The following is a 13700-nucleotide window of genomic DNA, read 5'->3' on the forward strand; positions in this document are numbered from 1 at the left end:
GATCTTCTGTCCCTACTCCTGGCCCCTCCGTCCCTCCCCTCCTGGGAGAGTCCAGGACCACCCCACCCCCAGCGCAAGGGTCTCTGCTGCCATCATGGCCGTCATTCTTCATGCATCTTTCTCCCTTCCAGTCCCCGACACAAAGCCCTCTCCACGCCTGGGGGAGCTGGCGGTGACGGATGTGACCACAGACGCCGTGGGCCTCTCCTGGACAGTCCCTGAGGGCGAATTCGACTCCTTCCTGGTCCAGTATAAGGACAGGGACGGGCAGCCCCAGGTGGTGCCCGTGGCAGCAGACCAGCGAGAAGTCACTGTCCCCAGTCTGGAGCCAAATAGGAAATACAAGTTCCTGCTCTATGGCCTAGCAGGCCGGAAGCGTCTGGGCCCCGTCTCTGCAGAAGGCACCACAGGTGAGCCCCAGCCCTTGCTGGGCCCACCTCTCCTGGGTTCTTTTTATGTTTTTTAACTGGTTGCTGGTACTAGGCCTGGGTTCTCTGGGCACTATCCCTTAGGCTTTTCACTCAAGGCTAGCCTTCTACCACTTGAGCCACAGCTCTACTTCGGACTTTTTGGTGGCTACTTGAGGATAAGAGTTTCCTGGGCTTTCATTCCCACGTGGCTTTGAACCATGATCCTCAGGTCTCAGCCTCCTGAGTAGCCAGGATTACAGGGGTGAGCCACCAACACCCTGAGCCCCGCCCCAATCCCAAACAGTGGTACGCACAGAGTCCAGGCTTGGAACTGAGCTGCTCTGTGTGGAAATCTCCAGTGCCACCCATCACCGGTTACAAACCTCAGCTTCCACATTTGCTTGATGGTGATTCCTTCGCTAACTCAGTTTGCCCATTCTCCTCCTCCCATCTCAACTCTGAGGCAAGAGGTGGAAAGTAAGAGAGGGCTTGGCTGCAGAGAGACTATGGAAATATCCAGTGTTCTTGGGCTCATGACTCAGCCCCCACCCCCACCCCCTGAATGGGTGGAGTGAGTCCCTGACCCTTCCCCCCCACCATGAGTCACCCCCTCCTCCAGTCAGGGCCTGGGGCTCTCAAACTCCATTATTGTTTCCTCAGCCCTCCCTTGGGGAATACACGCAGGCTTTCTTGAGTTCCATCTATCAAGTTGCCCCCATACAGGCCAGTGGCCTCTACACTACTTTTTTACTCCCAAATCGGCCTGGGGCTTCTCCTCGCTACCCAACCCTTGCTGCCCTGGCCCAGTCACGCCAGCTAAGCATTGGGGAAATCCAAGTGGGGATAGCCTGTGCCAGTGGCACTTGGGGGAGGTTATGCAGATCTTGGCCAGCTGGTCATCCAGCTCTTCTCTTTGGGGAGGTGTCTCTCTCACAACCCAAATACCCTCTGGGATTCTCTCAGCCCTAACCACAATCCTGCCCGGAGGAAATGAAGATCCTCTGTGTGCCCCAGCCCCCCCCCCCCACTTGTGTGTATTTACTATGCCCTTGACCACCGCAGGGAGGGCACAGCAGCTTCTGCAGAGGGGCCCGTGAGGTAAGACGAGGCCTGTCTGTGTCCCAGGTGGCTGTCGCTGAAGCCACACTCAAGGGTCTTTCCCCACAGCTTCACACTTCCCAGGAGTGGACAAAAACAGGCTGAGGCCGATCTTGAACTAAGCGTCCCCAATCTCTCCCCAGCTCCCCTGGAGAAGGCACCCCAGCTGCCCCACCTCGGGGAGCTGGCCGTGACAGAGAAGACCTCAGACTCGCTGCGGCTCTCGTGGACAGTGGCCCAGGGCCTCTTCGACTCCTTCCTGATCCAGTACAGGGACAAGGATGGGCAGCCTCAGGCGGTGCCCGTGACTGCAGACCAGCGGGAGGTCACCGTCGAAGGCCTGGAGCCTGGCAGGAAATACAAGTTCCTGCTCTATGGGCTCTCCGGCGGGAAGCGTCTGGGGCCCATCTCTGCCCTGGGAGTGACAGGTGAGGCTGGCTCGCTGGGTGCTAGCAAGCAGGGCACAGAGGGCTTCCCTGTGCCTGCGGGCTGACACAAAGGGCCGCCTGGCAGGGGCGGGCAGGGAAGGAGCGGGAAAGGAAGAGTTTGCTGCCAAGCCAGACTGCCCGTCACAATCCCAGGAGCAGGAAAGGTGGGAAGGAAGGGTCCTGGCTGTGCTTCCCCCTGAGCCCGCGCTCCTCCTGCCCTAGCATGGTGGCCTTGCCAGATAGGGCAGCCCTGCCACGGGTGACTCAGGGCCACTTTCTCAAGTGGAAAATCACTGGAAAACACAACGGGTGGAAACGGAAGCCAATGCAAATGGCGGCTTCTCTTCCAGAGGCCCCCTGTGCCCGCCTCAGATCTGCCAGGCCAAGGCCCCACAGGCCCCACAAGGGCTGAGGTGACTTGCCAGGCTGGTGCCATCCTCAGCTGCTCTCGGAAGGCTGCATCTTTTAGGCCCAGCATGTGCCAAGCCAGGCACGCAGGCATTCCAAGGCAGAGCCAGGGCACAGCGGCTCAGTGGACACCCAGGGAAGGGGAAGGAAGGACCTGACCCAGGGACTCCTGAGCCCAGGAGGACGTCATGGGGCCTCAGTAGCTTCCCATACAGGAGACAGGCCTCAGGGCAGGGCCTCAGAGAGACCAGGCACCAATGGCTCACACCTGCAATCCGAGCTACTCAGGAAGCTGCGACCTGAGAATCACAGTTCAAAGCCAGCCTAGGCAACAAAGACCAGGACCAGTCCGTGGGACTCTTATCTCCAACTTAACCACCAGAGAACTGGAAGTGGCGCTGTGGCTCAAAGTGGTAGAGCACTAGTTTTAAGTGAAAAAGCTTAGGAACAGTGCCCCAGCCCTGAGTACAAGCCCCATGATTAACCCCTAGTTAATCATGGAATATTAATGATGGAATATTCCAGATTTGGAAGGTCCTAGAAAAGCCTTGGTTCCTCCCTTCTCTCCACTAGGCTACTAGGCCAGGACCCACCAGGCACAGTGACAGGACAGGATGCCCCTCTCTGACACCTCCTTCCTCTCTTCTCCCCCCCCCCAACTTCTTCCACATTCCCAGAAGAGGCCACACCAACCCCCACAGCCTCTGAGCCCCCTGAAGCGCCCCGCCTGGGACTGCTGACGGTGACGGAGACAACGCCAGACTCCCTGAGCCTCGAGTGGAGTGTGACCCAGGGCCCGTTTGAGTCCTTCGTGGTCCAGTATCAAGACTCGGACAGGCAGACCCAGGCCTTGCTTGTGGACGGCGACCAGAACAAGGTCCTCATCTCGGGCCTGGAGCCCAGCACCTCCTACAAGTTCTCCCTCTACGGCCTGCACGAAGGGAAGCGCCAGGGGCCCATCTCTGCCGAGGGCACCACAGGTACCAGCGGGCCGGCCTTGGAAGTGTGCAGCGGACACCTGGCTCCCAGGAGGAGGACTCTGCCCTCACATGGGCTAAGTCCCTCACTAACTCTGCCTTGCTGGAAGCAACAGGGCCAGGGTGGGCTGGTGGAAGGAACCCAGCCCAGACCACATAACTCCCCGCCCTTCTCTCCCACCCACCGCTTGCAGGGTCAGCTCCTGCTGGTCAGACCCTGGGGGACCCAGGGCCCCGTCTCTCTCAGCTGTCAGTGACTGATGTGACCACCATTTCCCTGCGGCTCAACTGGGAGGCTCCACTTGGGGCCTTCGATTCCTTCCTGCTTCGCTTTGGGGTCCCGTCACCCAGTACCCTGGAGCCCCGTCCGCGCCCACTGCTGCAGCGGGAGTTGATGGTCCCTGGGACGCGGCGCACAGCCATCCTCCGGGACCTGCGTCCGGGGACCCTGTACAGTCTCACTCTCTACGGCCTGCGTGGGCCTCACAAGGCCGACAGCATCCAGGGCACTGCCCGGACCCTCAGCCCTGGTAAGGCGCTCCGTACCAGCGCAGGCGAGACACCAAAGGCAGAGCTGGGGGGCTTGTGATGTGGGATCGCCTGCTTCAGACAGAGGGTTGGTGAGTCGGAGGCTTTGGTGGTCTAGAGAGTGACTGTGGTTCCTAGGGCCTAGGGCAAGAGGGTGGCAGACCCTTCTGGAGACAGGGGACCCAGAGAGATAGGGCAGGAAGCTCCCTAACCCTTGCTCACTATTATCTCTTGCCCATATCCCCAGTTTTGGAGAGCCCCCGTGACCTCCAATTCAGCGAAATCGGAGAGACCTCAGCCAAGGTCACCTGGGTGCCCCCATTGTCCAGGGTGGACAGCTTCAAAGTTTCCTACCAGCTGGCAGATGGAGGTGACACCCTTTCTCCATGTCCTCATTTCTCCTGCTCCCTGTCCACGCTCTCGCCGCCCTTGGCTTCCCCGGGGGCAACCCTAACCCCTCCGCTTCCCGCGCTTCCAGGAGAGCCCCAGAGCGTGCAGGTGGATGGCCGGGCCCAGTCCCAGAACCTGCAGGGCCTGATCCCGGGAGCTCGCTATGAGGTGACAGTGGTCTCCGTCCGCGGATTTGAGGAGAGCGAGCCTCTCACAGGCTTCCTCACCACAGGTGAGGGGGACTGGACCCAGGCGGGAGGTGATGGCGGAAGTGTAGAAAGCCGGGGCCTCGCCAGCCTCGAGTGGCTCATGCGTATAATACTCAGGAAGCTGAGATCTGAAGATTAAGGTTCAAAGCCACCCCGGGCAGAAAAGTGCAAGACTCCATCTCCAATTAGCCAGCAAAAAGCTGGATTGGAGGATTGGATTGCTCAAGTGGCAGGGCGCCAGCCATAAGCCCAAAAGCTGATCAAAAGTGAGAGACAAAGAGTTCAAGCCCCAGTACTGGCACAGAAAAAGAAAAGAGAAGAAAAAAAAAGTGAGATAGAAAACAAAAAGGCAAGACCAGGCCCGATGGAGCTGAATGAGGGGAGGCAGGCGAGTGTGAACACGGCCAGTGGCGGGCTGTGGGTTCATGGGAGGGGGAGTGGCAGGGACCCCGCTGAGCCCCCTCTCCCCCAGTTCCGGATGGCCCCACCCAGCTTCGCGCACTGAACTTGACGGAGGGGTCTGCTCTGCTGCACTGGACGGCCCCCCAGAACCCCGTGGATACATACAACGTGCATGTGTCTGCCCCCGGAGGTGAGCAAGGCGCCGGGGTTGGGGAAGTGGGGAGCGGGCAGGGCGCGGGCGGGATCTGATGCCCGTCTCGTCCCGTTCCCAGCCCCGTCACTGCAGGCCTCAGCGCCGGGCAGCGCGGTGGACTACCCGCTCCGTGACCTGGTAACCCACATCAACTACACCGCCACTGTGCGCGGCCTCCGGGGCCCCAACCTCACCTCCCCAGCCAGCATCACCTTCACCACTGGTACTGCCGAGGGAGGGAGGAGAGGGGGGAGGGGAGGGGAGGGGGAGGGGAGGGGAAGGAGGAGGGGAAAGGGGAAGTGAGGAAGCCACCATGAACCTCCCCCTTCTTATCTCTGCCCACCTTCTCCCCACCCCCAAGGACTGAAGGCCCCCCAGGACTTGGAGGCCAAGGATGTGACCCCTCGAACAGCCCTGCTCACTTGGACTGAACCCCAAGTTCCACCCACAGGCTACCTGCTCAGCTTTGACACACCTGGTGGACAGACCCAGGTGCCCGACCCCTGTCCTACTGCCCAGGCCCCCTCCCTGGGTGGACCCCCGGTTTGGTGGCGTCTGGAGAAAGACTTGGATGACAGAGCCTCCCCTACCCGGTGCCTCGTGTGTTCACAGGAGGTCCTGCTCCCGGCGGGGGTCACCTCACACCGGCTGGTCCGCCTCTACCCCTCCACCCTCTACAACGCCCGGCTGCAGGCCATGTGGGGCCAGAGCCTCACGCCCCCCGTGGCCACCTCCTTCACCACCGGTACCTGGGGCTGGGCCTGTGGGGGGGGGGGCGCAGTAGGAGCCTGAGGTTTAAGCAGAGAACAGCCCCTCACCCTCCTCTCCCCAGGGGGGCTCCGGATCCCTTTCCCCCGGGACTGCGGGGAGGAGATGCAGAACGGAGCCGGCATCTCCAGGACCACCACCATCTTCCTCAACGGCAACCGCGAGCGGCCCCTGGATGTGTTTTGTGACATGGAGACGGATGGGGGCGGCTGGCTGGTAGGTGGGGTAGGAGCCCAGATGCCGGCAAAGGGAGGGGGCCACCACCTCAAGAACCCAAGGTCGATGGTGCCCGCCCCCTTCCCCCCCCCACCCCAGGTGTTCCAGCGCCGCATGAATGGGAAGACAGACTTCTGGAGGGACTGGGAAGAGTACGCCCACGGCTTTGGGAACATCTCTGGAGAGTTCTGGCTGGGTCAGTGCCTCACAGAGATTGGGGAGGCAGGAAGGGCTGGGAAACCTTGGGGATACCAGTACCCTGATGAGGCCTGCCCCGCTCCTCCAGGCAACGAAGCCCTACACAGCCTGACCCAGTCTGGTGACTACTCTATGCGTGTGGACCTCCGCGCCGGGCATGAAGCTGTGTTTGCCCAGTATGACTCCTTCCAAGTAGACTCTGCGGCCGAGTACTACCGGCTCCACCTAGAGGGCTATCACGGCACTGCAGGTGAGAGCGGGCCCTGACCGCGGGGGGCCAGGGGCAAGGCCCGGCAGGGGGCTCACCACTCCTTCCTGCACCCTGCCAGGTGACTCCATGAGCTACCACAGCGGCAGCGTCTTTTCGGCCCGTGATCGAGACCCCAACAACCTGCTCATCTCCTGCGCCGTCTCCTACCGCGGGGCCTGGTGGTACAGGAACTGCCACTATGCCAACCTCAATGGGCTCTACGGGAGCGTGGTAGACCACCAGGTGAGAGGCGGAGGGAGGCAGGTTGGGGGCTCTGTTGTCTGGGTGGGAGCCCTGTCATATGACAGGATAAATGACTGAGATGCTCAGAGCCTCGTCTGTGAAATGGGACAATAATGCCACCCTTGCCAGTTAACTTTGCGAAGAGGATTTATTACTGGGTGGCAAAGACCAACTCAACCCTCCACCCATTGCGGCTGAGCTTTCTGAGATGAGCAAAGCAGGAAAGTTGGTGGATTTTTTTTTTGTCTGCTGTGGGACTTGAACTCAGGGCCTAGGCACTGTCCCTGAGCTCTTTTTGCTCAAGGCTAATGCTATACCACTTTGAACCATAACTGTACTTCTGGTTTGGTGGGGGAGGATTGATTGGAGATAAGAGCCACATGGACTTTTCTGCCAGGACTGGCTTTGAACCATGATCCTTAGATCTCAGCCTCCTGAGTAGCTAGGATTACAGGCGTGAGCCGCCAGCACCCAGCTTGAAGGATTTGGGGTGGGGGGGGGGTTCAGCTGAGCAGGCAGGATGGGAACAGACGGGACGGATGTCTGGTGCTGACTCTCCCTTGCCAATCCCTTTCCCAGGGAGTGAGCTGGTACCATTGGAAGGGCTTCGACTTCTCAGTGCCCTTCACGGAAATGAAGCTAAGACCAAGAAGCTACCAGCCCCCTGCCAGGGGGGGCTAAGCTGCTGCCCAACTCTTTTGCACCCCAGTATGACTGCCGAGCACTGAGGGGTTGTGCACAGAGAAGCGCCGGGAGCCTTCACCACCCAGCCTCCTGGAGAAGCCTTCTCCGCCCACGACCTACAGCACCATGTTTACAGGGGGGAGGGGAAGGGTTGGTACGGGTGCAATAAAGGAAAAACTGCGCTAGTCACTGGCCTGGCGCCGAGGCTGCAGGCGCACTTGGAAGGGCTGCGTCAGGAGGTTGACGGTGCAGGCGGGCTGGGGCTGCAGCGAGGGCAGGGCGCCCTCAAGCGGCAGCAGCGTGAAGGCCTGGAGCAGGTTGCCCAGTACCACGAAGAGCTCCAAGCGGGCCAGCGGCTCTCCCAGGCACACGCGGGCGCCACAACCGAATGTCAGTGTTCTGGGGCTCTTGCCCGGCTCCAGGAAGCGGTCTGCGGGGGGCGGGGGGGGGCAGAACAGGGAGGTTTGTCGCAGCCACAGAACTGGCCTCGGCCCCCTACGTGTCTGCCCCACCCCTGCCTCCACGGCATACCAGGCCGGAATTCCTGCGGCCTCTCCCAGATCGTCTCATCAAGATTTGCGCCTTGCAGGTTGGGGATGATGATTGTGTCCTCGGGGATGTCATAACCTAAGATGCTGAGAGAAAATGGAGGTAGAGGCTGCTTGGGACCCTGCTCAGGCCCGACCCTAACCCTCATCCCTTAACCCTTGGCAGTCACCTGCTGTGCCGGGTGGCGCGGTGGGGCAGGGCCAAAGGCACGACAGGTCGTAGACGCAGCACCTCAGAGATGGTGGCACTGAGCAAGGGCAGCCGCATGCAGACCTTGTATGACATAGGGGAGCCCGAGGTGGCAGGGCCCAGTTCAAGGTCTAGCTCCTTCTGCAGCCTTTGCTGAATCTGGGAGGCAGTGGCAAGCCTGGAGTCCATGGGCCAAGCTCGGGCCAAGCTCTGCCCAAGCCTGTTCACCACAACCCAGCCTCCCGCCACTTCCTCCCCAGCCTGGCTGAGCCTCTGCACCCTCTCTCTCGATCACCACCGGACCAGGAGCAGAGCAGGCTCTGTGGCTCTGGCCAACCTACAGGAAAGGCCCCGTGCCCGTCCCCCAGACCCACCTCAGGGTGGTGAAGCAAGAAAGCCACAGCCCAGGACAGCGTGGATGAGGTGGTCTCAGTGCCGCCGAAGAAAAGATCCACCATGGCCATGGCCACGTGCTCCTCCAGGAGCTGTCCAGGGCCCTCGTCCACTTTCAGCCGCCCAATCTTTTGGAGCATGTAGTCTGTCATGTCCTTCCATTGGCCCGCCACCAGGTTCTCCTACAGAGAGAAGGGGGACAGGCTGAGCATCCAGCTTGGAGGGAGGGAAGGGGGATGACAGGCCTAGAACCGGAAGCTTCTGGGAACCCAGCCCAGTGGCGACGGGGGCTTTGCCATCGCTGGTGGGGCTCGGGAGCCTGGTCTGCCGCAGGTCCCACCCTGTGCCGCCTCAGCTGCTGCGCTACGATGTGATCCCGCTTTCCTATGAGCTGCTTCAGCTTCCAGAGACCTGGGTTGGGGAAGAACTGAGGCAGGAGGCGGGAGTCAGCTCGCTGCCTGACGAAGGCCCCGTCCTCCCTCCCACCCCGGGACCCCAGGGTCTCTCAGTTCCACCTCCTCACCCTGAGAAAGGGAGCCAAGTCCAAAATTTGGATGGACCAGTGGTCCCAAGCTTTCATCAGATCCTGGACACAGCTGTGAACCGCATTTACAAAGGATTTATCCTGTCAGATAAACATAGTCCATGTTCAGTTCCGGACCAGATGAAAGCCAGGAGGGGCGCGGAGGGTGGGGTAGGGGAGAGACTCCAGGGGGAAAAGGGGAGCCCTTCTGACCCTGTCTCCAAAGGTGAGGCCGCAAATGATGCTGCACGTGAGGAAAGAGAACTCCGCCTGGATGTTCACGGGGCGGCCAGCCTTGGCCCGCATCCGCTGTGGAGGAAGGCAGGAGCTATGGGGGCTGGGAAGGGGGGGTGCAGAAGGGGGAGGCTGAGCCTGGGGAGAGCCAAGCTGCAGGAGCCCCTCTTCACCTCACAGAATTCTTGGGTCAGCTGCTCCACCAGTGGCTCCATGGAATCTCGGACCCCCAGCAGCAGGGCCGACCGGGTGAGTTTCTTGTGAGCCTTCCACAGCAGGGAGTAGTCCCCCAGAGACACATCCGGGTATTGCTCGAACACCAACTTGGCTTGGGGGGAGAGTGAAGGATGGAGAATGGAAGGTAACGAAGGAGAGCCACGTGTCAGTGGCTCACACCGTACTCCTAGCTACTCAGGTGGCTGAGATCTGAAGATCGCAGTTCAAAGCCAGCCCGCGGGCTGGGGATATAGCCTAGTGGCAAGAGTGCCTGCCTCGGATACACGAGGCCCTAGGTTCGATTCCCCAGCACCACATATACAGAAACGGCCAGAAGCGGCGCTGTGGCTCAAGTGGCAGAGTGCTAGCCTTGAGCGGGAAGAAGCCAGGGACAGTGCTCAGGCCCTGAGTCCAAGGCCCAGGACTGGCCAAAAAAACAAAACAAAACAAAACAAAGCCAGCCCGCGCAGGAAAGTCTGTGAGATTCCTGTCTCTAGTTAACCACCAGAAAACCAGAAGCAGAGCTGTGGCTCAAAGTGGTAGAATGCTAGCCTTGAGTGAAAGAGCTCAGGAACAGTGCTCAGGCCCTGAGTTCAAACCCCACAACTGTTGAAAGAAAGAGGGAAGGAAGGAAGGAAGGAAGGAAGGAAGGAAGGAAGGAAGGAAGGAAGGAAGGAAGGAAGGAAGGAAGGAATCAAAGAAGCCAAGGGGTCCCCTTTTTCTGCCTCAGCCCTTCCCACCCATAAGAAGCCACCAGCGCTTACAGGATGCTGTTTGGGGTCGGCCGGCAAAGTCTGCCCACTTTCTGATCATAGCCTCCTCGATAGCCCTCTTGGAGTTCAGCACCACCACATCTGGGGGAGAGGGGAAAGAGGTGTCAGCAAAGCAGGCTCTGCACCCCTCGCTTCCAGTGGTGAGCTGGGAGAGGAGGCCGGCTCTTACCTTGCAGCCCCAAATGGAGCCTGTAAATGGGCCCAAGTTTCCGAGTGAGGCGCAGGAGGTAGATGGGGAGGTTGGGCTGCAGGAGGTGCAGGAAGCCTGGGGCGAGGGGTGGGAGGTGGAGGTCCCTGAGCTTCCACTGGCTCCATAGCACGCGGGTGCCCACCAGCAGTGTCAGCAGCAACAGAAACCCAAGGAACAGCATGGCAGGAGGCCTATGCAGAGACTCTAGCACGGCCATTTATAGGCTCTTGATCCCTGGCCAGCTATTCTGCTATCTGGGCTATTTGGGGGCCTCCACCCCCACTCACCCACTTAGTGGCACATTTCCAGAATGGCGCCAGTCTCATTGGCCTTGAATATTCATCTTTCAAATACCAGCCCATTCATCAAGAAAAAAGGAAGGAAAACAAAACCTTGGCCTTTTCTTTCCAGAATCAGCTTTCCAACTCCACATCAACCACACAAGTTACTACGACCCCCTAGTCAAGTCGTCTCCTGTTATACCCCACCCTGGGCCAGCTTAGTGGTATGAATTTGTCTCCAAAGGGGAAAAATAGTCTTTGCTGCCTAGTATGCTCTCTGGGATTGCTGGAGGGACAAAATGAGATAGTAATTTATGTGGATTGTTTTCCATGATTTTACGTACAGAGAGAATGACTATGTAGTCAGTTTGCCTGGTGCTTCCCATTATATAAATGTAGTCTTGGGAAATTATTACCAGTGCTCCTTTCACTATCGAAAAGTGTTCAAAGCTGCATGTCAGTGGTTCATGCCTTAATCCTAGCTGTTCAGGAGACTGAGATCTGAAGATCACAGTTTAAAGCCAGCTAGAGCAGGAAAGCCCAGGAGAATCCTATCTCCAAAAGCTAAAGGTGGAGCTGTGGCTCCAAGTGGTAAAGCTCCAGCCTTGAGAGAAAAAGCGAAGGGACAGTACTCAGGTGCAAGTGTAGTAGGGCATACCTGTAATCTTAGGACTCAGGAGGAAGAACAGAAGGATTAGAAATTTGAAGCTAGCCTAGACCATGTCATGAGATAGTCTTGGGGAAAAACAAGAGCTGGGGGTATATCTCAGAGGCAGAGTGCTTGTCTAGAATGGGCTAAGCTTGATTCCCCAGCATTCAAATAACAACAAACCCCAACTGTCCAGAAGACAAAGAATTGGGGGCTGGGAATATGGCCCAGTGTCAAGAGTGCTTGACTCGTATACATAAAGCCCTGGATTTGATTCCCCAGCACCACATATATAGAAAACAGCCAGAAGTGGCACTGTGGCTCAAGTGGCAGAGTGCTAGCCTTGAGCAAAAAGAAGCCAGGGACAGTGCTCAGGCCCTGAGTCCAAGGCCCAGGACTGGCAAAAAAAAAAAAAAAAAAAAAAGATTTTCCAAGGTTATTGGAATTGTAGCCATAATGCCGGGGTTTCTCTGGGCCACTTTTGGGGTTGAGGATCCTAGGAGCAGGACTTGGGGAAAGCCATGACAAAGAGGCAGAGGAGGGGCCAACACTGCCTGAAAGGTGTGTGAAATCTTAGGCTATCCCGGGAAATGGCCGTCTCAGGCTATGTAGCTAGACCCGCTACTCAAGGGTTCTCTCTCCCCTTGGAATTCCGTGCAGAGCACGAGCGATGCCACTGGCCCACTGACCCCCCAGCTGTGTCCCCCCCACCCCCCGCCCTGGCTGAGCTAACAGTGCGGTTCTCATGGTGGCAGAGGCCCAGGCTCAGTTTGGATTCATGCTCAGTCCTGGAAGGGAGAAAAGAAGAGTAGGAGTCCTTTTTTTAATTCTTAATATTTTTAATTTTTTTTTATTTTTTGCCGGTCCTGGGGCTTGAACTCTGGGCTTGAGTGTTGTCCCTGAGTTCTTTTTGCTCAAGGCTAGCACTCTAGCACTTGAACCACAGTGCTACTTCTAGCTTTTTCTCTGATTAATTGGAGATTAAAGTCTCACGGACTTTCCTGCCCAGGCTGGCTTTGAACAGCAGTCCTCAGATTTCAGCCTCCTGAATAGCTAGGATGACAGGCGTGAGCCACTGGTGCCTGGCCCTTTTTTCTTTTTTTTTTTTAAATTGAGACTCTGTGTTCATACAAAGTTACAGTGTTTTACAAAATTACCTGCCCTCCTTATTTTTCCCTCTGGAGGGGAAAGATTTCTGGGGGCTGGGTGAAATAGAGATGATTCTCTTCCTGATCAATTTCCCAGCTCCAGGCCCAGCCTGGCTGCACCGCAGCTGAATCCTGGTTCTGGTAAACGTGTTTATGCTACCGCCACGGTGGTCAGCGTTGGGAAAGAGACCCAGTGCACCAGTGTACACAAGAACCCCAGGAAGCTCGTGATGATTGAGAAAGTCACATGGAGGCAGGGCTCAGGTTGAAGGGATAACGTGGAAAACTATTTGCTTTACAGAAATGCCTTCATGAATGGTTTCTGCTGACATTGCCATCCCCATTGCTTGCTCCCTACCCTCAAATACAAATTCCACCCTAGTGAGTTACGGGAAGTGCCTCCTACTCCCGGCTTCTGCACATTCTCTTTTGGTTTTTCAGCATGCCTTCATCTACTCCTGCTCTCTTTAGAACACAGCTTAGATGTCACTTCCTGCAGAAGCCTCTCTCCTTCACTGAGTTAGACATTCCCTTTTCATGGAGGATGGACAGTCCCTCCTTGTTTCAGTCCCCCTCAATTGCGAGCCCCTGAAGTGAGTAGCTAGCACAGGGCGTGGCACGGAGTGGCAGTGTCATAACGTCTGTTGAATGATTGAATGGCAAGGTTTCATGAATTCGTTTATTTATTTATTGTGCCCATAAAGGCACATCAACTCAAGGCGTGGGTGCTGTTGTCCCTTAGTTTTTTTTTGCTCCAGGCTGGTGCTCTACCACTTGTAGTTGTTTTGCTGGTTAACTGGAAGCAAAGAGCCTCATGGGCTTTCAAAATGGCAGGTTGGGAAACGGTTTCAGTTTCCCACCAATTTCCTTGGATGGATTTCCAGGTCACCTCTGAAGGACCCAGGGGTGCAGCCAAAATGGAGGAAAGCTCGGCAGGTAGAGTAGTGAGGGTTAGTCCCACTGGAACAACACCCCTCCCCTCAGGTATTAAGACACGTCACAGCCTTTGGCTTGTTTAACATCAGTGCCCGGATGAAGATATCACCAGACCTGAACGTTGCACAACGCTGGAGAAGTTGCATAATGCCACTGGTAGCAAAAACAACCAGCAGCAGATTTCCAATGGATCAGGCCTCCACTGACCTCTACAGAC

General features: G+C 57.7%; 2 protein-coding genes across 2 annotated transcripts in view; one reads left to right on the top strand and one right to left on the bottom strand.

Annotated features, from left to right (window-relative positions):
- The window catches only part of Tnxb (tenascin XB), a 67520-nt gene extending 59938 nt beyond the window's left edge, over nt 1-7582 (top strand). Inside the window, exons 35-49 of the mRNA XM_048348033.1 lie at nt 132-410; nt 1652-1936; nt 3004-3324; nt 3516-3851; nt 4097-4219; nt 4328-4471; nt 4921-5040; nt 5123-5266; nt 5405-5535; nt 5656-5788; nt 5876-6027; nt 6127-6223; nt 6314-6475; nt 6555-6718; nt 7298-7582. Of these exons, the coding sequence (XP_048203990.1) occupies nt 132-410; nt 1652-1936; nt 3004-3324; nt 3516-3851; nt 4097-4219; nt 4328-4471; nt 4921-5040; nt 5123-5266; nt 5405-5535; nt 5656-5788; nt 5876-6027; nt 6127-6223; nt 6314-6475; nt 6555-6718; nt 7298-7399 (2693 nt within the window). The 3' untranslated portion in view covers nt 7400-7582. The remainder of the gene's footprint in view (nt 1-131; nt 411-1651; nt 1937-3003; nt 3325-3515; nt 3852-4096; nt 4220-4327; nt 4472-4920; nt 5041-5122; nt 5267-5404; nt 5536-5655; nt 5789-5875; nt 6028-6126; nt 6224-6313; nt 6476-6554; nt 6719-7297) is intronic.
- LOC125352748 (steroid 21-hydroxylase) lies at nt 7454-10698 on the bottom strand. Its single transcript, XM_048348038.1, has 10 exons — nt 10449-10698; nt 10271-10360; nt 9464-9618; nt 9270-9365; nt 9057-9158; nt 8874-8960; nt 8515-8715; nt 8121-8299; nt 7934-8037; nt 7454-7832 (listed from the first exon to the last, which is right to left on the bottom strand). The coding sequence occupies exons 1-10, from the start codon at nt 10684-10686 to the stop codon at nt 7585-7587; spliced, it is 1500 nt and encodes a 499-aa protein (XP_048203995.1). The 5' UTR covers nt 10687-10698; the 3' UTR covers nt 7454-7584.
- Nucleotides 10699-13700: the final 3002 nt, after the last annotated feature.

Source organism: Perognathus longimembris, chromosome 6 (genome assembly GCF_023159225.1).
Source record: "Perognathus longimembris pacificus isolate PPM17 chromosome 6, ASM2315922v1, whole genome shotgun sequence".
Lineage (NCBI taxonomy): Eukaryota > Metazoa > Chordata > Mammalia > Rodentia > Heteromyidae > Perognathus > Perognathus longimembris.